The sequence below is a fragment of the Carassius gibelio genome, chromosome B19 (assembly GCF_023724105.1).
Source record: "Carassius gibelio isolate Cgi1373 ecotype wild population from Czech Republic chromosome B19, carGib1.2-hapl.c, whole genome shotgun sequence".
In the NCBI taxonomy this organism is placed as follows: Eukaryota; Metazoa; Chordata; class Actinopteri; order Cypriniformes; family Cyprinidae; genus Carassius; species Carassius gibelio.
Genome location: NC_068414.1, coordinates 33,530,320 through 33,551,775, shown reverse-complemented (window position 1 = coordinate 33,551,775; position 21,456 = coordinate 33,530,320). Strand labels below are relative to the sequence as shown.

The 21,456-nt window shown below is 35.8% G+C and overlaps 2 protein-coding genes and 1 long non-coding RNA gene across 4 annotated transcripts in view; 1 reads left to right on the top strand and 2 right to left on the bottom strand.

Moving 5' to 3' along the window:
- Positions 1 to 7,792, top strand: part of LOC127979664 (collagen alpha-2(XI) chain-like) — a 35,006-nt gene extending 27,214 nt beyond the window's left edge. For both annotated transcript variants that reach the window (XM_052585260.1, XM_052585259.1), the window contains exons 44-65: positions 10 to 63; positions 150 to 257; positions 350 to 403; positions 512 to 565; positions 742 to 795; positions 899 to 952; positions 1,078 to 1,185; positions 1,270 to 1,323; positions 1,472 to 1,525; positions 1,620 to 1,673; positions 1,850 to 1,903; positions 1,989 to 2,096; positions 2,187 to 2,240; positions 2,404 to 2,565; positions 2,768 to 2,821; positions 3,032 to 3,067; positions 3,222 to 3,275; positions 3,417 to 3,696; positions 3,788 to 3,900; positions 4,011 to 4,079; positions 4,499 to 4,735; positions 5,878 to 7,792. In XM_052585260.1, the coding sequence (XP_052441220.1) occupies positions 10 to 63; positions 150 to 257; positions 350 to 403; positions 512 to 565; positions 742 to 795; positions 899 to 952; positions 1,078 to 1,185; positions 1,270 to 1,323; positions 1,472 to 1,525; positions 1,620 to 1,673; positions 1,850 to 1,903; positions 1,989 to 2,096; positions 2,187 to 2,240; positions 2,404 to 2,565; positions 2,768 to 2,821; positions 3,032 to 3,067; positions 3,222 to 3,275; positions 3,417 to 3,696; positions 3,788 to 3,900; positions 4,011 to 4,079; positions 4,499 to 4,735; positions 5,878 to 6,024 (2,016 nt within the window). In that variant the 3' untranslated portion in view covers positions 6,025 to 7,792. The remainder of the gene's footprint in view (positions 1 to 9; positions 64 to 149; positions 258 to 349; positions 404 to 511; positions 566 to 741; positions 796 to 898; positions 953 to 1,077; positions 1,186 to 1,269; positions 1,324 to 1,471; positions 1,526 to 1,619; positions 1,674 to 1,849; positions 1,904 to 1,988; positions 2,097 to 2,186; positions 2,241 to 2,403; positions 2,566 to 2,767; positions 2,822 to 3,031; positions 3,068 to 3,221; positions 3,276 to 3,416; positions 3,697 to 3,787; positions 3,901 to 4,010; positions 4,080 to 4,498; positions 4,736 to 5,877) is intronic.
- LOC127979665 (uncharacterized) lies at positions 5,870 to 8,829 on the bottom strand. The gene is made up of 4 exons (XR_008158832.1): positions 8,487 to 8,829; positions 8,235 to 8,294; positions 8,084 to 8,157; positions 5,870 to 6,015 (listed from the first exon to the last, which is right to left on the bottom strand). It is a non-coding gene; the product is annotated as an uncharacterized LOC127979665 (long non-coding RNA).
- Positions 8,830 to 13,970: 5,141 nt separating this feature from the next.
- On the bottom strand, positions 13,971 to 21,282 carry LOC127978721 (SLA class II histocompatibility antigen, DQ haplotype D beta chain). Its single transcript, XM_052583589.1, has 6 exons — positions 21,167 to 21,282; positions 20,675 to 20,757; positions 16,389 to 16,658; positions 15,953 to 16,234; positions 14,207 to 14,323; positions 13,971 to 14,120 (listed from the first exon to the last, which is right to left on the bottom strand). The coding sequence occupies exons 2-6, from the start codon at positions 20,736 to 20,738 to the stop codon at positions 14,095 to 14,097; spliced, it is 759 nt and encodes a 252-aa protein (XP_052439549.1). The 5' UTR covers positions 20,739 to 20,757; positions 21,167 to 21,282; the 3' UTR covers positions 13,971 to 14,094.
- Positions 21,283 to 21,456: the final 174 nt, after the last annotated feature.

The window sequence follows — 21,456 nt, the reverse complement described above, 5'->3', positions numbered from 1 at the left end:
TGTTTGCAGGGTCCTCCTGGTCCTCCTGGGCCAATGGGTCCCGTTGGACAGCCTGGTGCAGCTGTGAGTGTGGTGTAATGCAATCAAATTCATGCTACTATTCACAGCTAGTCAAAAGGTTATATTGGCTTGTGTGAATCTCTTCTCAGGGTGCTGATGGGGAGACAGGTGCGAGGGGTCAACAGGGACCATTTGGTGCTAAGGGAGATGAAGGGACAAGAGGGTTCCCAGGTCCTCCAGGCCCCATCGGACTGCAGGTACTGCATTCACATTGTGTTTTATTCACTCTTACCAATGTAATTCAGCAAACTGGATGTTTTAGCTATTTGTACTTCCTTCACATCTTTAGGGTTTGCCAGGCCCAGCTGGAGAAAAAGGAGAGACGGGAGATGTTGGTCCATTGGTGAGTCAATAAACAACATCTGATGTTTCAGCATTTTGAATCACCCCTAAGAATTAATATATATGATGCCTGTATGTCCTAATGTTTTCTGGCTATATATTTCTACAGGGTCCTCCTGGTCCTCCAGGTCCACGTGGTCCAGCTGGTCCTAATGGTGCTGATGTAAGTTCCTTCATTTGTTCTATGAATAATAATTTACAAATGATGTGTTCATTATTATATGTTTTATAAACACTAAGCAATGACTCTTTTGGATAATTTATTCATATTGGTCAATCATGGCATTCTGTTGTCAGTCAATGTTTGTGCTAATTTAATGCACATCCTTCATTTTTCAGGGTCCTCAAGGTCCTCCAGGAGGTTTGGGTAATCCAGGTCCCATCGGAGAGAAGGCAAGTATAAAAGAGTTCACCTTTCTGCATGGATGATACTTTTATTGACAAGATCAGTAAATCTGATTGATGGGACTTGACATCTTTTTATTTGTATTGACAGGGTGAGCCTGGGGAATCCGGACCACCTGGAGTCGGCGGAGAGCCAGGAAAAATGGTGAGAATTTTAGTCAAAACATTTTAGTTGACCTCTGAACCTGTGCAAAATGCTTACATTTCTATGTATTAATTTAATAGATGTAAAATAGCTAACAGTTTATTGGTTTTGTCATCTGATGGCAGGGTCCGAGAGGAGAGCGTGGAGAGAAGGGAGAGGCTGGGCAGCCGGGCACATCTGGTCCTCCTGGTGGAAAAGGACCCCATGGAGATGACGGACCCAAAGGAAACCCTGTATGTATTAAACATGACAGCTTTTAAATGAGAACAGGTTCATGTGCGACTCTTCACTCAGCAGCTGATTTTTGTGTTTTCAAGGGTCCTGTTGGTTTCCCTGGTGATCCCGGACCCCCTGGTGAAGTCGGACCACGAGTGAGTAGAGCTGACATTTATAACATGATTTGCGTAGTCAACATGAAATTGAATTTGACCCATTCTTCATAAATGTTCCCGGTCTTATTGTATATGGTTCATCAGTGCAAGAAAAATTGTTTGACTGTCTTTCTGATCTTCTTTACAGGGCCAAGATGGTGCAAAGGGAGACAGAGGAGAGGATGGAGAACAAGGAGAAGCTGTGAGTGATCTTCCTCCTATAGAGCACTTCTTCTTATGCGTATTCATAAGGTGTTTTTAAGGATACACTGAGCACTACTTTTGCATGGTTTTAGGGTTCACCTGGACCAACTGGTGAGAACGGACCACCCGGACCTCCAGGAAAGAGAGTAAGATCACCATATTTTACAACAGCCTAACATTACCACATCATCGGTAAACTCTGAATTGTTGTATAATGATCACTGATGGTGTATTTCACTGTAACAGAGAGTAAGTTAAAAAATAAGAAATAAAAAAGTACTAGGTCTATTATAAAAATGCATATTTAATGTTCATATTTCAGGGTCCTCCAGGAACAAGGGGACCGGAGGGTCGTCAGGGAGAGAAGGGAAGCAAGGTAGGACTATGGAAATTAAAGGACAGATGCAACAAATAAGCATGCTTTCTGTAGTTTGTTTGTCCTCATGTAACATGTTTTTTAGGGGGATTCAGGTGCCCTTGGCCCTCCAGGAAAGACTGGTCCTGTGGGGCCACAGGGTCAACCAGGAAAACCAGGAACTGAGGGTCTAAGAGGGTTGCCTGGAACAGTGGTAAGATACTGGAAATGTGTTTTTAATCGGTTTATTTAACAATAGCTAATGTGGTGTTCATCAAAATGATCTTCTGATTGTTTTATCTAGGGTGAGCAAGGTGCTCCAGGTGCTGCTGGCCAGAAGGGTCCTCCTGGACCGATGGTAAGAGCCTCTGTGTTAGAGCATCACAGCAAACACACACCTCAGGGAAAAAGACTGTACTGTCAGTGTATTCATTATACAGTATTGATTCCTGAAACACTTACACTAAGAAGTGAACTATTATTCCAGTTTCATGAGATATATGTATGTATATTGAATCCAGGGTCCTCCAGGTTTGGCAGGTCTTCGTGGTGACTCCGGTGCTAAGGGTGAGAAGGGACATCCAGGTATGCTTGGTCTGATCGGGCCTCCGGGAGAACAAGGAGAGAAGGGAGACCGAGGCATGCCGGGTCCTCAGGGATCTTCAGGATCCAAGGGAGAAACGGTATGTGATGTCTGGTCACGTCCTGTGCACATCAAAATCAGACCACAATACACACTACTGTTTAAAAGTTTGGGGTCAGTAAGATTTTTTTATTACAAGAAATTACTTTGATTCATCAAGGATGCATTAAATTGATCAAAAGTGACATTGAAGACGTATAATGTTGCAAAAGATTCTATTTCATATAAATGCTTTATTGTAGGGTATGCCTGGAGGAACGGGTCCTCTTGGTCCTGCAGGTCCTGCTGGTATGCCTGTGAGTAAACTTTCACTAACATTTAGTAGAGCTGTTTTCTCATTCCGTATTTTGTCTTATGTACTTGACGGCACTGATTCTTCATGCTCAATCCTTTTAAATAATCTTGAAACTATGAGTATTCATCTTGAGTACTGATGCACCCAAATCTATCATCTCAAAACACTGGTGCCTTGGATTAAAGCTGAATGGATGTGATGTTTCTCACAGGGTCCGAGGGGTGTCAAAGGAGCTAAAGGTGCCACTGTGAGTATTCCTTCTTTTAATATTTGTAACTGTGTGAAAAGTATATCATGAGGCAAATTATGTGAGGTAGTGTTTTAATAAAGTATTAGACATAGGTCACATAATTTTACACTAAAATGACACTGGTTTTATATGCCTTCTCTCTGTGGTGCAGGGCGGAGGTGGTCCTAAAGGAGAAAAGGGTGTTCAAGGACCACCAGGACCACCTGTGAGTTATATCTGTTATCTATCAAACAAAATGCACAATCAATATTTGGCAGTAAAATAATTGTGTTGATATGAACAAATTATAGATCAGTAAATCCAAGAGTTCCTTGAAACTATGCAACTATCTTCTCCTTTTTTTTAGGGACCCCCTGGCGATGTCATCCAGCCGCTGCCCATTCAGATCCCTAAGAAGTCCAAGCGCTCCGTCGACGGCAGTAAGATGCTCTCTGACAGTGACGCTGAGGCTGCCGACGCCACGGGCACAGAGTTCCTGACCCGTAACGAAGGCATGGAGGAGGTCTTCGGCTCACTCAACTCTCTGCGGCAGGAGATCGAGAGCATGCGCTTCCCGCTGGGGACACAGGAAAGCCCCGCCCGCACCTGCCAGGACCTCCACCTCAGCCAACCAGATCTGAAAGATGGTACGATCGTCATGGTTACTATGTGATCGACACGTTCTTTGACCAATGGCAAGCCATTTCCCATTTAAATCATTCTTACTCTTTCATTCAGGCGAGTTCTGGATTGATCCGAATCAAGGCTGTGCTCGAGACTCGTTCAAGGTTTACTGTAACTTCACCGCTGGAGGAGAGACATGCCTGTATCCCAGCAAAGCTGTGGAAAATGTAAGAACTTGCTGTCATTACATTTTATATGTTCATGTTTTAATGCAAAATACCTAAGACTTCAGAAATCTGGATTGGTCTGAATTTACGAGTCCTAAATTCTGCCATAGGTAAAGATGAACACTTGGCCAAAGGAGAAGCCTGGGTCCTGGTTTAGTCAGTTTGCACAAGGCAGCAAGGTGAGGTTACCCCTCTAAACTCATCTCTTCAGTCCATATGTTTCATTTAGACAAGTAATAAACATAAATAAACTAAAAGCTCTTTATTGCATTGATACTTCACCCAAAATGCTGTCATCATTTACCAGGGGACCAGCAAGTGTCTAATTACCCACATTCTTCAAAATATCTTAGCTCATACGTAGATCATACAGGTTTGGAATTACTTGATTTAAACAGAATTAATTTTTTTGGGTGAACTATGCATTTAAACCATGTTCAGACTGAGAGTGATTTGACTGAGAGTGACAGAGCTTCCAGAAGTAATTCATTTTTAGTTCATTCAGTGTGAATGTTATTTAGATAAAATCTTAGAAATATTACAGTGTCAAATGCATGATATTGTGAGTCATGAGTTAATATTGTCCTTCCTGCTGTAGTTTTCATATGTTGACTGGAGTGGAGAGCCCGTGGGTGTTGTCCAGCTGGGATTCCTGCGGTTGCTCAGTGTTCAAGCTCGTCAGAACCTGACCTTCCACTGCCAGCGGTCAGTGGCCTGGGCCGACCTCACTGCTGACGGCGGATACGAGAGGGCACTACACTTCCAGGGTGCTAATGATGAAGAGCTCAGCTACGAGACCAGCCCCTACATCAAAGCCCTCGTCGACGGCTGCTCTGTAAGTTAAAAAACTGACAAACAGACGGAGACTGCAGGATGATTGTTTGCTAGATAGACGCAAGCATAATTTCACTGTATAATAAGCTTTTTAAGTCATGAAGATAGTATATGTTTTTACATTAGATTCATATTAAAAGCACATTAAAGTACAGTTATTTAATGTAACTTTTTTAACCTTTGTGGTCGGTAACAGTTATGTTTTTAAGAAGCTCTTCTGCTCAGTAAAAACAGTAATATTGTGAAATAGTGTTATAATCTAAAAGAACTGTTTTCTATTTTAATATATTGTATAATTTAATTTATTCCTGTGATGTGCAGCTGAGTTTTCAGCATCATTCCTCCAGTCTTCAGTGTCACATGATCTTCAGAAATCAGTATAATATACAGATTTACTGCTCAAGAAACATTTCTGATCATTATCAGTGTTGAAAACAGTTGTGCTGCTTCAGATGTTTGTGGAAACAGTGAAACATTTGTATTCAGCATTTATTAGATTTTTTTTGTGTTTGTAACATTATAGTCTTTACTGTCACTTTTCTGAATAAAAGTACTAATTTCTTCAAAAAAATCTTATGCCAAACATGGAATATTAGTATATATTATTAGTTTTTCAAGAATTATACAAGCATCAAATTTATTCAGAAAGTTTTTTACATAAATAAATATAAAGTAAAAAAAATTAACTTTTACAAAAACTTTGTAGTTTGATCTGATTTATGAAATCAAATGCAAAAATAGTTTGTTAAATGGCTAACTTTTAGTATGTAAACTGCAGCTCATGTCTTGATTACACAATTTATTTTAGGTTTATTTTTAGAAACCAAAATGCAGCTTATTCTTTTTTTAAATAGTGCTGTCAAACAATTGCACTATTGCACAAATCGCATTGAAAATAAAAGTTTTTGTTTACGTAATATGTTTCTGTACTGTATAGTTATTATGCATATATAAATACACACACGTGCATGATATATTTATTAAAAATAAGTTATATTTATATATTATATAATTTTATAAATTTACGTATGAATAATATCAATTATAAGAATATAGATATGTACATATTGTTATTATAAACAATAATATAATAATCTTGAGGTGTTCTGTGCCTAAATGTGTTCTGGCCTCTTCCCCCTGCAGTATCGTAAAGGCTTGGACAGGACAGTGCTGGAGGTGAACACACCTCAGGTGGAGCAGCTCCCCCTGCTGGACATCAGGATCTCAGACTTTGGGGAGGACAATCAGAAATTTGGTTTTGAAGTGGGACCTGTCTGTTTCCTGGGATAAACACACACATGCAGAGGGCGAGGGGAATACAATCACCAATACAATCAAGAACAACCAGCACACACACACACACACACACACACACACACACTCATTAATCATGCACTTAAAACCTAGACATAAGCATCACCACATAGAGATGTGCCAACACTAAAGAACACAATTGAAATCACATGTAACAAGTGGGTACACACATAGATTCACACACATACACACATGCACACACACACACATTGTTGTGAAACAAAGTTGCACACAGAGTACACGCCCAGGGAAAAACACTCCCAGCAACAGAGGAGAAGAGAGCCATTCTCGCAGGAGACAAGAGAAGATGTTCTGTGATGGAGCAGATACTGCTGGCCCTGTTTCAGCCCCCTCTCTCTCCTACAGATCCCCTCCCCACTGTTCCTCTTCTGAGACGTCCCACTCCTCCTACCTCCACGCCTGAGCGCTCCCAAACAGTCCTGTGTGAAGCTTCCTTCCTTCCTTTTTTTAATTTTAATTTAATTCCATACATAAACAAAATAGAATGATCTGCAGGTGCAACATTTCAACTGAGGAACGGAATCTGAGCGTGAAAGTTCCATTAGAACCATTTCAAATCCCACCAGCAACTGTCATCAACATACACAATCAAAAGCCATTTACAGTGTGAAATTGTATTGAATTTGATATTGTTGTACATTTATTATAGAACGATAAAATCTGTACTAATTTTCGATATTTTTGTTCATGCCATGAACATGCTGCCAATTTACCAGTCCAGTATTTTTTAGTAATCGTATGTAAGCTGGTTATTGTTTCATTACTTTCAACATTGTGCTATTTTGACCCACAGCAAACCCATGGGTTTGTGACCTTTGACCTTTCGTGTGGACAGTGTTCAGGCTGGAATTGTGCATGCGAGCCATTTGTACAGAAATATTTTATAGTATTTATTTTGTGAAACAAACAGGTGCTCAATGAAAATGACCAACACTTGCAGTCCAAAATAATGTGGTATTCATCTGTAGTTTTTTCATCTATTAAATATGTAAATGAAACCCCAGAAAGCAAATCTGCCTTCTCTGTATGATATATATTTATATGTGTGTGTACACTTGGTGAGCTCAGCTCTTGCTGCATTATTTCGAAGCGTTTACGTCACAGCTTGAGGTTTAGGAGACAGATGTCTGGAGACTCAGACAGCAGTGGAGAAGGGACAGGAAGAGGAAGGAGAGGGAACGAAACTGATGCTGGTTTGTTTTTTATGTATATTTTTTGTTTCTTTTTCAAAACGTGGCGAGGGGAATGAAAAGCTATAAAAAGTATTTGTGAATGAAAAGTTGTTTGTGTGGTTTTCTCACAAGGACAATACTGCGAGGATTCTGTCTTTATAAAATATGGTGCTAAAACCTGTTCTATGTAAGTACTTCAGAATCTGTTTGTGTAATATATAATCTATTTAAAGAGCTGTTGGACTCCTTCGTTGTTCTTTTCCTCGTTTGTTCCCTGTTGTCATGGTTTTGCTCATATTTCATCTGCCTCTTCACTCCTCTGAGCCAAACTCCTTTTCACTTTTCAACAAATTAACAGCAAGTCTCTCGTGTCTCAGAAAAAAACACAATATGTAACCTGGCCCTTTTCCTTCAAAGGACTCTTAAACCCCTTTTAAAAGATGAATTTTGCTTCACTTTATTAGTCTGAGTTTTGAAATGTTAACTGTTTTTATCCTTTGACCTGATGTTGTTTTGGTCCATACGTTCCCATTAAACCACACATCAACACATTTCCTCCTGTGTCAAATCAATTGTTTTAGAAAAGAGGGTTTAAGTATAAAATATTTAGACTTTAATAGTATAAATATATAATTTTAATTTCCATTTGGTATATTGTAAAGAATATTTACTGTAATTAAACACAATTTACACAAGGACACTTTGACGAAGATCTGCTGATCAGTTTAGTGTTGTTCAACAGTTTTCAGCCGATGAAGAGTCCACCTGTACTGCACATCAGCTCAAAACACTGAGAATCAAATTACACTTTTTGCTGTTCAGCAAGAGATCAAGCGTCTTACCTGCAACTTGAACACTGACTCCAGAATATATCCACTGTCATCAGAAGCCAGCAACGCACATGCATCAGCTACTTCTGCACAGACAAGCAAGGGTGAGAATAGATATTTACATAGAATTACTGCATATTTTCTCGATGGCTTTCTCGGGTACTTTATCTGTTATGGGTGTAGTGGTGAACCCGGCAGGACACAGTTGCAGCGAATGCCAAATCTACAAGAAACAAAATAATTTTTGTCATATAAATGTATAATAATATAGAACTATAAAACTGTTTTCAGTTTAAGAGCTCAGCCAGCTTATAATATAGACATAAGCAGACCACAAACCCTAAAGCAAAGCATAAAATAGATGTAATGCAGCTGTGTAAGTTTTACTGTGTGATGTAGTGAAATGCTCACACACTTGCTCAGCTCTTCGTCAGCGGTTCAAGACCCTCCACTCCAGCTTTAGAAGCAGATCAATTCAACTGCCCCATATTCCCAACCAAAGAAAAAGACACTTAAGACACAGTATGCAACTCAAGCTCTGAAAATGTTACTGATTTATTAACTGCCTGTGGGGTAAAAATGATAAATTTGCACTATAATAAAACAGTGAGAAATGAATCCAGTGTGTTCTTGTCCACAGTGATGATTGAGCACTTCACGGCGTCTGCAGAAACTAAAGCCTTCGAAACGGCCTGAGACATGAGAAACCTGCCCTGAAAGACATCAGCAGTGCAGAAGATCAGACACAGACCTGCACACTGCCATGATGAACTTATAACACTCTCAGAAACTCTATGGAAAGAGGACAGTTTCATGGGAAACCTATAGCCCTTATATACACTACAATTCAAAACTCTGGGCTGAAATAGAAATCTTAAATAAAACAAGAATAAACATGTGAACTTTCTATTTTATTGTTTGACCCCTCAGAAGTGTAAAACTGGTGAAAAATAGACCTGTGGTGCTGTTCAAAATGCTGTTCAAACATCAGTATATTTCAATTGAAATATAACTCAATTTAGAGTTTTTTTAAGTATAATACAATATTTACAAACAAAGAGTTGTAAATAATATATAAAGTATAATACACTTTTCTATATGGTTCAAAAACACTATAGTATTTATTATAAATTACTATAGCATTTTTTCATGTGGGTTCCTACCGCAAATATAACATTATTATAACATTTTTTATTATTAATATGCATTGCTAAGAACTTAATTTGGATTTGGAATAGTCATAACTCGGTCAAATATTGTCCGAACCTAACAAACCATAATTCAATGGAAAGCTACTTAATTCAGCTTCAATAATTCATAATGTTACACTACAAAAATCTAGTATAATCCCAAAGGTTGAAAAAAAAACGCATTTTATGTATTCTCTTTGATCTATAAATACTGAAAACAATATGGTGGATGTAGCTTTAAATATTGCATTCGTTTGTACTGTCAACCTTCAGTTTGCATGATCTACTGTTTCACAAGCACTGAAAGCGGTAGCTGTATGATTCGTTTGACAAAAGTATCAAACTGTGAAATGTTATTATGAATTTAAAGACAGTAAAACTATACATGTGTCCATTAAGATAAATGAAAGGTTGTTAAATCTCAGCTGTCACTAATGTCAACCTGGATATGAGTCGAGAGGATGCCGCAATGCTGTTGATGTACAGTGGGTTGTAGTAGTTAATGATGTCCGCTAGAGGGCACCAAAACTCAGTTAATTTATTCCATATTTCTTTCAAAGTTATGAATGGGACAAAATATTTTGCACAGGCTGCACAGCTGGTGTTTTCTTAAAGGATCTGTGCAAATAAAATAAATATACTCACATTTATCCCACTTAAAACCCTTATTACCTTCTTTGATGAGTTAACTGAATGTTCATGCAAACACGGGCGTCTGAGTATAAATGACACGGTTTAAAAGTCATTTTAAGGCTAAAATAATTTATTTCTGTTTTGTTTTTTTTGTGTTGCGTTTCTTCGTGGTAACTCTAACTGTTGTGACTACTCGATTGTTTCTTGTGCATTAAATGCGTAGAATCAAGTAAAATTAATTCCAAACCGATTTTACAAATGTCCAGCAATACTGTCTCTGACCACAGGAGGGCGGAAGTGTACAACTGAAAAATTAGACCTGTGGCGCTGTTCAAAATACAAACATCAATATATTTAAATTTAAATATAACTCAATTTATAGATTTATATTAATTATACTACAGTATTTACAAACAAAGAGAGTTTAATACTATAATATATAAAGAATAATACATTTTACTATAATATGCTTCAAAAACACTATTTACTAAACATTACTATAGTCAAGGGTGTAACTTTGGTTTGAGAAGTGGGGGGGACACAAAATGAGGAAAAATGGTTTCGATTTGAATCCCATTTCCTCCATTTAAATACAGTTAGGGACTATGGTGATACAAAATCCAGGAAATAATTAAGTTGTTTATAACGATAAATTCTGCCAAAAAGAATAATAGGCTACTATGTATAAGAAAAAGATGTCTTACGTTATTTATTGTTGAATAGCCAAGACTTGAGAGAATAATTTTATAACGTCAAAAACTTTCACTAAAAATGTTCCCTGTCTCACCTATGAAATATGAAAATGTGCTAGCCTGTTTCTGACTTGACATACCTGACCCTTTACACAGCACCTGCAACTCTGGGCTACTTCTCCCTGTCTCACCCTCCCTGTCTTTAATCAGCTTCACCTCATCTGTTCTCTGATATGAAAGCATGGCATAAAAAAAAAATAAACAAAAGTTCATCACAACTGAAACTATATTATAACAGTCAACTGATTATGTTTCTCTCCCACCACACAAGTGAGCAGGTAAATAATATGAAACCACATCCATGTGATGATGTGACCGTGTTAAAAAAATATTCTAAACAAATAACAACACGCAATTTGGCTCCTACAAGAAGAACATTTAATTTGATAATATATTCAAACTGTATTCACTATTTATCATGTACACTTCTTCCCTTCCCTTCTTCCCAACAAATCAAAATCACCTGGCCTTTCATACAGCACATAACCTACCTGTAACGTTGTGCTGCTACTGTTTTTCCCTATCTCACCCTCTCTGTTCTGAAGCAGCTCCACACCTCATCTGTGCTCTGATATGAAAACAACTGAGTTATGATCATATTGAGTCCACATAGCCAGAAAAGAGTCTCTGGATGTACATTTTAAAAACTGGGTGTGCCACATTCATTTTCAGATTAATGTGTAAAAAAAAAAACCTGACTGCGTATCAATAACTTTACAGACTAGACTGGGCTGATGTGTAAAACTATACTCAGGCTCACCACATAACCATAACACTATATAAAATATAGGCTAACTCAGGCTAGCTCGACATTAAGCCTTTTCTTTGAACAAGTAAATCAGTTTTTACAAATTAACTTCCATTTTAAATGAACAAATATTGTAAGTGAACAACAATAGCTCAAGTTTAGAAAAACATTTAGTAAGACTTATTTTATTTCTGCATCTGAGTATGAGCTGAGTAGCCTATAACAGCAGCCTGAGTCTGCTTGTCATACATTGCTGACAGAAAACGCTTTTGTTTAAAGTGGACACAGAATGTTCTAGGCAACATTAAATGTTTAGGTTAGCTAACTAGGTCTGAAGTTACCTAGCAACAGTGTAAGTTAACGTTAGCTCATCAACAGGTGTAGACCATAGGCTGTAAAAAAAAATAAGTAGACACACATTTTGATTATCCTGACCTGAGCTAATTTACTTAATCAACTAACTCACATCTCCTTTCTTTTTTTTCATCCTGTTGCTGGCGTTTCATGACTGACTGCGATACCGGATGCTCAGTAGAACTTTCAGTGCGCTTACACTATTTAGAGTGTGCACGAGACGTCCCTTCCTGTACGCGGACGCGCGCATCGACACAGACATGCAGCTGTCTGTTCTGCTCGGTCCTGCTCCTCCGTGACGATGACGGCGCGCGGTTAAAAAAAAAAACATAACGAACTAATTTGAAAGTGGGGGGACACGAACGGGATTTTGAAAAGTGGGGGGGACATGTCCCCCCTGTCCCCATAGGAAATTACGCCCGTGGCATTTTTTTCATGTGGATTCCTACCGCAAATATTTTTGATTAGTAATATGCATTGCTAATAACTTTATGTAGAAAACTTTGAATAAGATGTTACCAACATTAAGATTTTTTTTTTTTTGCACCTTCAGATTCCAGATATTCAAACAGTAGTATCTCTGTCAAATATTGTCCGATCCTAACAAACCATACATCAATGGAAAGCTAATTTATTCAAATTAATAATAATAATAATAATAATAATAATAATAATAATAACATTGTGACTGATTTTGTGGTACGGGATTACAGATACACCAAATATTCATGATGTTACTCTGCAAAAATCGAGTCTAATTCCTAACGGTAAAAAAATAAAAAGGCTTAAGCATTTTATGTGTTCTGCTTGATCTATAAATACTGAAAACAATATGGTAACTTTAGCTTTAATTATTGCGTTCGTTTTCACTGTCAACCTTCAGTTTGCATGATCTACTGTTTCACAAGCACTGAAAGCGGTAGCTGTATGATTCGTTTGACAAAAGTATCAAACTATGAAATGTTATTATGAATTTAAAGACAGTAAAAATATACAAGTGCCCATTAAGACAAATGAAAGGTTGTTAAATCTCAGCTGTCACTAATGTCAACCTGGATATGAATCGAGAGGACGCCGCAATGCTGTTGATGTACAGTGGGTTGTAGTAGTTAATGATGTCCGCTAGAGGGCACCAAAACCCAATTAATTTATTCCATATTTCTTTCAAAGTTATGAATGGGACAAAATATTTCGCACAGGCTGCACAGCTGGTGTTTTCTTAAAGGATCTGTGCAAATAAAATAAATATACTCACATTTATCCCACTTAAAACCCTTATTACCTTCTTTGATGAGTTAACTGAATGTCCATGCAAAAACGGGCGTCTGAGTATAAATGACACGGTTTAAAAGTCATTTTAAGGCTAGGATAATTTATTTCATTTGTGTGTGTGTGTGTGTTGCGTTTCTTCGTGATATTTTTAACTGTTGTGACTACTCGATTATTTCTTGTGAATTGGACGCGTGGAATCAAGTAGAAATGAATTCAAAACGGATTTTACAAATGTCCAGCAATATTGTCTCTGACCACAGGAGGGCGGAAGTGTACAACTGAAAAAATAGACCTGTGGCGCTGTTTAAAATACAAACATCAATATCAATATATTTCAATTAAAAATAACTAAATTTATAGTAGTAGTTTTTTTTTTTTTTACTGCTTACAAACCAAATTCGCAAAACCATACATTAATTCTGGTTTGGACTGTTTAATAAAACACTTTTTGCAAAACACAACACATTAACACAGTTCTCTGTGTAACACTCAAAAATCTATCAGGAATTCATATTATGGCAAAGAAGGCAAAAAAAAAAAGGCAAAGTTTTGAAAATGTGTGTAAGCAGTTGAAATACACTGCAAACTTCCACGGGACCCTCAATATGTCTTACATTTAAATTAAATAGTTATATTTTAAACCCTTATGTAGAATTTAATAACAATCTTTTTTTACAATTATTTTTAAATGAAATTCAAAACAGTTTGTCAAAAATATTACATGTAAAATAGTTAAATTTGCAATAATTTAAGTTATACTATTAAATTAATTATTTTATATGCAATTTCTGTACCTCCTTTTATCTGAAATATAACTCGTTAGCTTTAACAAAAAAAACCTTGTTGCAATTTTGAGGCATATATTTTGGATATTTTTTCTGTCTGTCCCTATGATTTGTTTAGAGCTGTGGTTTTGATATGTAAAGGAGCCAGAGGCAATCATGCACAGCTAAGTTAAGCCCATAAGTCTTTATTAAAATTAGCAATAATATGGAAATAAAAGATTTAAATACACACACACACACACACACACACACACACACAGAGTGGATGTTCAATGGTTCAACCCAGCTCTCAATGGAGGGCAAGAGAGGTAAAACCTGGGAAAGACAAGAAAAGAGTTTACACATTCTTGCATTATCATGGTTGTGTTATTATTTTCGGACCAATAGTGGTCGAGGTTTACCTCGGTGCTGTTTCTTGTAGTGCCAGTATGCAGCAGAAAGAGTCACAACAAGGCCGATAAAGAAAAAAGAGCAACCCACAGCTAACTTTATGATTCTGGTATCGAGAGAGGTCGAGTCTGAGCGTGAGAAAAGATGAGAGGAAGACAGTCAACCAGTGACAAAGACACACACAACATGTTCAACAGTACATGCACATCAATACAGCAACAGCGCAAGAAAAACACCCGGGTATCATGACTCCATGCATTTCACAAGCTGGAAACTTCTTCAGTAATTCCAGCAGGATGACAGAAGAACTAGTATTTCATGAACACAAACATATACAGAAGCAGAAGAAGAAGTGGCTTTGTATTTGCTGACAGAAAAGAGGAAGTGGAACTTTGGACTGGACCACATTTGTTGGGTAATGGACAGAGTACCTTGTCACTTCCAGTGTTATATAATATTTATTGCCAATATTATTTATTTGCTTTTTTAATTAATAGTAATTAGTCTTAATTTTTCTTTTCATTTAATTTTTAGGTAATTTTGTTATGCGCCAGACCCCATTTATCAGTTGTGGACAATTACACTGTCATTTTAATATTATTTATATATTATTATAGTTATTCATATTTTTAAATGGCATCCATGCTTCTATTTTAAATTTTTTGTTTGATTTTTAGTTAATTTAGTAAATTTTTTGTAATTTTGTTTAGCACCAGACCACATTTGTGGGTCATTAACAAAATACCTGCACAGTTCAAGCATCATTTTAATATTATTCATATAGTATTATTGTTTAAATATAGTATTATATTATTATTTTTTCATATTTTGTATCATAATTCATTCTTTTAAATTGCCCTTTATTTTTATATATAATATATTTTATTTTAATTTTAGCTACATTTTAGTGTATTATTTGAGTTACTCTCCAGGGGGATGCTGTACACTGCTGCTGGCTGAGGAGAGACCCTCACATCATTATAAAGTGCTTTGAGTATGCAGCAATACACAATGATATTTTTTATTTTTCATTATTAGCCATTTTATTATTTCTTTGACGGTTCCAGTACTAATTAAATAATGTGGTATTTTCATTCATATTTTCATTCATATTTATTCTTATTATTCATAATAATAATTAATTAATTAATTAATAGTTTTTATTTTTGTATTTCAATTTAGTTAATATTTTAGTTATGTTTGGCACCAGACCACATTACCGTATTACAAAAAAAGTTATTTTAATATTATTTATATACTATAATTATAGTTTTCATGCATAATTTTAATTAGCTTTTATTAATTATTTTCACATTTTTAGTCACTCTGTTATGCACCATCTGTTGAGTCACGGATACAACTTCCCTTCAAGAGTTATTTTAACATTATTTATATTCAGTTTTAGTTTTGCACAATAATTAGCCTTTAATTTTTTATTTTCAGTCATTTTAATTTTTAGTGATTTGGGGCTAATTTTTGTTCGTTTTTATAAATATTACAATTACATTTTTATTTCTGTTTAAGTTTTAAGTTTTGAATGTAATATTTATATTTTAATTTATTACAGCTTTATTTAAATAAATAAAAAAAGTTATTGTAAAAATTTAATTAATAGCTTTATCGATCAGTAATAACCCTGGTCAGTTCTTCTGCAGGAGTCATCAGTCATATACGATCATCTGCACAATGACAGTGGTGAGCTGCATCAGTCATCTAATGAGAGAGTGTGTGTGTGTGTGTGTGTGTGTGTGTCTCACCCCACAGACAGACGAGGGGCTCCTCCAGAGCGCTGTGCTCCACTCTGCAGCTCACTGAGACTCCTCTGTGCAGCACCAGCTCCAGGTACGAGTGCATCTGGTAGCTCCAGTCACCGTTATCCATGAGTTCAGTAGAGACCACGTCTCCAGTGACCTCTGACCCGTCCAGCAGCCAGGTGATGTTGATGGCCTGGGGGTAGAAATCATACGCATGGCACTCCAGCGTGGTCAGCTGACCGTAACGAGCTTTACTATTGGAGCGCACACTAACAACGGGGGGCACTGGTGGGAAGATGAAAGAAATGAGAAGGAAATCCATCAAATTTAACTGATGCATCTGTCTTCAATCAATTCAGACTCTCTTACAACTCAAAAAGGCATCTTTTATACTCCGGCTCAATAAACTCAGGTAATGTGAGGAGTTGAGGTTGCTTACCTTTTCTCTTTTCACTTTTGATATAAAGTCTGGCATTAGCTCTGCATATTGTTTCCAGCTCCTCCTTCCGCTGTTTCATCTTCCAGCTCTGATTGTTGAAATGCTCAGCACTTCGGATCCCAAGCTCATCGTAACCAACGTACTTCCCCAACCTCGAGTCATAGCTGCACAGAAGCTTTTGGTTGAAGACCAGCTTCACTGTGTAGACCATGTCAGACAAATCTTCTCTGATAAACTCACATTCATCGATGTCCTGGAACACATAAACATCTGAAGGGAACAGAGAGTTACTCACAGAAAGGTCAGCATGTGCCAGTTAAGATGCACTCTCGAGGGTTCAATATGACATAGAAGACCATTTCTGGTTCCTTTCAGTAAACGGAAAAGAACATTAATAATCGAATGAATCTTCTTCCATTGTAAACAACCTTTTGTGGATTGGAAAGGTCCATGAATGTAAAATTGGTCATGAACTATGGAACGCCACAGCTGACTTAATTAGAAATAAATAAAAAATACATTTACAAAGGAAAAGCAAATGAAAATAAATAAATATACAAAGAAAAGTAAAAAAGTAAAAATAAATAATTATTTATAATTTTATTTTTTCCACACATTTATTTATTTTTCATTTTATTTTTACATTTATGTATTTATTTCTAAGTACATTTATGTATTTATTTCTACATTTATTTATTTATAAATTTATTGATTTTCACATATATATATTTCTAGATTTATTTATTACTACATTTATGTATTTCTACATTTATTTCTCTGTAGTGTAATGAGGAGGGTGTTTTACCTCAGGAATAGCAATGGAGTCAGAGGAGATGGGAAAGCTTTGTATCCTAAAACATGTTTACAGTTGTTCTCTGTCGCTTTGGTACATTTCTCGAATCATCCTTGAGATTTGCAAAACAGTGAGTGCATTTCTCAAAACAACTCGTACAAAGAGCAAAATACCATGGATTACCTGCAAAAGCCAGTCTCTTGCTCAAAATCCTTAGTTCATCTCTCAAAAATAAATATCTGTGTCAATGAACATGTCAGTGCCATCAGATTGACAAGTCCTTGTGTCATAGTTTACGGATAAGACAGTCAAATAGTTTAGTTATGTTGTCAATATAACAGTGTACTCTGGAGGGATGTTCTGATGTAAACTACTGTATTGAACAGTATGCCATATGCTTATGTATGCCATATATCCATTTCAAAAGTACACATTTACACATTACTGTATGTGGGATATTGATTGAAAGAGACTGGATAGAATTCCCAGTTACACTTTTACTAGTGGTCTTACCCCCCCCCAAAAAAAACTTTACAATGTCATTGTGATATAAAAAAGGAAAAAGAAATATGGGCACAAAGATGAAAATAAGTCAATTGTCAGAATGTGTAACTCTTGTGTTGTCCTCTGTCAATACAGTACAAGCTTTTCAACTGAAGATTCATGAGATGAACCTTTGAGCTACTTCAGAGAAATGGTTTATCATTGGTTTATCATCTACATTATCTTCATTAGTAAAAATTCACTTGCACAATTCATGCCAAATGTACAAAAAGTCTAATAATAATTTGTAAAAATACAAATAAAAAGTGTGCTTGGCAGTTTATAACAACTAGATTAACCATTTTGCATTGAATGACTTATACGATGAACTAAAGACTATGTTTTGAGGCGTGAGACTATTGCACAGAAAACTGTATAATACGTTTGAGTAACATGACATTAGTAACTGATAATGTGGGAAACCGCAGATAAATGTGCGTAATCATTTGCATGAATGTACAAAAGCAATCACAACTTGTTCAAAAGAATGAGAAACTGGTTTTATGATGTGTATAAGTGACTAGATGATGTGCAGGTTGTACAAGTAGTTTTGAGAATTTCATTTCTGTTTTGAGAAATGCACCAAAGTGACTGAGAAAAACTGTAATATTTGTGACTGACACCAGTGATTGTACAGTGGAGATGTGTTCACTGTCAAATATCATTCAGAAAGCATTCATTCGAAAATCATGTCAAATATTTTGTTTTTGATTACAAGAAAAAACTAAATTGTTCTTGTGGTAATTTATTTCTTGTTATTCATTTAATTCATAAGTTAACACTGCAAATTAACTGGTTACGTTTTTTTTCTGCAGTCGAGGAAAGTATGGCCTAAATTATGTCAGTGATCTCTCTCATTTAAAAGATTATCAAGAATGATTTTTTTCGATCTGCAGTCTAATAAAATTTATTAAATTAGCCTATAGTTTAGACTACAGGCTAATTTAATTATTTCTTAACTTTTTACTTCTTAACATTAGTTCTGAAGAATTTTAAATCAACTTCATAATAAAAAGGCTAGGCTAATGGATTTTTGTCATAAGAAATATAGGTAACAAACATAATTCATACCCTAGCTATTCTATTAAATGAAATTTTCAATAAAAATTTTTTTTTAAATCACAAATCACGAATATGACTGAATACAATTATTTCTGCAATAAGCTGCTTATCATTGCTCTTTTGTTGATTCTGATTGCTTCCATTGTCCTCATCTGTAAGACGCTTTGGATAAAGCACCTGATAAAAGACTAAATGTAAATGCAGAGAGGAGCACACACCTGACTGAGTGAGTCTACACACGTCCCGACTGAACAACACTGAGAACAACACGATGCTTTCAGCTAGTGAAACGCTGAGGTTTGCTTTACTTTCAGTTTGTGTTTTCCTCATGTTGGTGTTCCTAATAACATAAATAAGTGTCTTGTATATGTTTTGCCTTAAGACCGATGTTTCTCTTTCTTTTTGGAATTATTGCTTGAGAAGATATTTAATTCCCTTAATTATAACATTTCATCTTCATTATTTTTAAACGTTTAGTCCAACAATAACATTATCTGATGTATTTCTAATATCAGGGCTTAAAAATAAATTGGTTTTAAGTAGAAACAATTACATTTCCCGCGTTACAGGTTAGAACTTTCAATGTATCATTTTTTTAATGAAAATTTTGTTTTATAGAATAGTTAGGGTATTCATTATGTTATATTACTTATGACCAGGGCTGTCGAAACTGCCGTAGCCCCCCAGAGTTTAGATCAAACACACAAAGCATGTTTTCGATTGAGCCTGAAGGACTTGATTAGCTGGATCTGGAGTGTTTATTCAGGACTGGGGCTAAACTCTTCTGGGCTGTGACCCTCCAGGAATTGAGTTCGACACCCCTGCTTATGATGAAAATTCATTAGTCCAGTGCTTCCCAAACCTGTCCTGGAGGACCCCTGTCCTGCACCTTTTGTATGCCTCCCGAATCAGACACACCCCATTTATTCTTGTAGTCTCTACTGACCAGCTGGAGAGAGGGATCAGGTGTGTTAGATTAGGGAGACATACAAAAGGTGCAGGACAGGTTTGGGAAACACTGGATTTATTATGAAGTTGATTTTAAATTCTTCATAAAGAAGTAAAAAATAAAATAAAAAATTAAATTAGCCTGTATTCTGATATATAGCCTAATATTTTAACTTTTATTAGATAGCATATCTGAAAAAAAAATCTTTGAAATGAGAGAGATCATTGAAATAATTTAGGCTACACTTTGTATAACACTTTGTGCAGTTGTAACTTATGAATTAATTGAAAAACAAGAAATAAATCACAACAAGTGTCTGTGATAAAAAAAAAGTGACAATTTAAAAAAAAATGCTTTCTGAAAGATATTTGACACTGAACACATCTCCACTGTACAGCTGCATACACTCACTGGTGTCAGTCACAAACATGTTTAAGATACAATGCATGGCGTGTGTGTTTCACTAGCTCCGTTAATAAATAAATGTGGAAAAAATAAAAAATAAACTTTTAAATTAATAAACTTTAAATTAAATATTTTAGATTTTTTTTACTTATATATATATATATATATATATATATATATACACACACACATATCTTTGTACATTTATTTATTTCTAATTAAGTCAGCTGTGGCGTTTCATAATGAACTGCCTCTGTTTTTTATTCTGTACAGTTTTCTAAGGTCCACTTATGATGTTATCAAGATGTAAACATAGAATCCAATTATTTCAGTCCAGAATATTCCAGAAATCAGCAATTTGTCATTTGACTTATCCGGATTGAGGTTTTAGAAAGCTCAAACAGGAATGTGCATATAACAAACAATAAGAAACAGCTCAAATGTATTTGATCCTATGGTTAGTCACCATGAAATGGCCAGACTGGCCCTACAAGTCAGTCCTGTTTTTAAATAATATCACAGAACTAAACTCACCTTTAGACGAGACACAACAAAAAACAAAGCCCACCAAGACCAGTCCAAGTCCGAGTGTCCTCATCTCTGTTGTTCTTCAAGTGCTGTTCGAGGAGAGAGTTTAGTAATCAGTCTGAATAATGAAAGCATTCATATGCTTCGCTGCTTGTGGATACTTCCTCATGATTTAGTATCAATCACGCAGATACCAGGAACAAAAAGTACAATGACTGTATACACTCTTTCAACACATTTTTTTTCTTTACTAAAACACATTTCAATAATAAGATCTTGTTCTTAAACATCTTTTCACACCACTACCATTTAAACATTTTTTTTTATAATAAATTAAAATACAAATCAAAGAGCATTAAGTGTGAATTAACTAAATTACACAATAGTTAACAGCTCAGTTTGACAACCCAATGAACTAACTTACTCTCTATACTCTCTGACCTAAATAACACAAACCAATCTATACTTACATTTATGTTACCCAAATATAACACTTACCTCTCAGCACAACACACCACTGTGTGGGGAGGTGTCATCGAGATGAATGGGGATGCTAGCAGGCTAACAGATGTTAATGCTAACAGGATTAATTGACATACTGACGATATTCAGCGGACAAAAACATCTACTGCCACCTTCTGATGTAGTTCAAGATAATATCCTGATCGGTGTTATGCGTTTTTACATGTTTAATACATAAATAATTTATAATTTATGTTTTAATTTATCCTGTCAAACGATTAATTGCATCCAAAATAAAAGTTTTTGTTTACATAATATAGGTGTAT

Bases quoted from the DNA above. Each gene is read 5' to 3' on its own strand.
- LOC127978721 (XM_052583589.1), bottom strand. From the start codon at position 20,738: ATGAGGACACTCGGACTTGGACTGGTCTTGGTGGGCTTTGTTTTTTGT. The intron at 16,659-20,674 runs GTGAGTTTAGTT...TGTTCCCTTCAG, and splicing joins TTGTTGTGTCTCGTCTAAAG to ATGTTTATGTGTTCCAGGAC. The intron at 14,121-14,206 runs GTAAACCTCGAC...TGTCTTTCCCAG, and splicing joins CTACAAGAAACAGCACCGAG to GTTTTACCTCTCTTGCCCTC.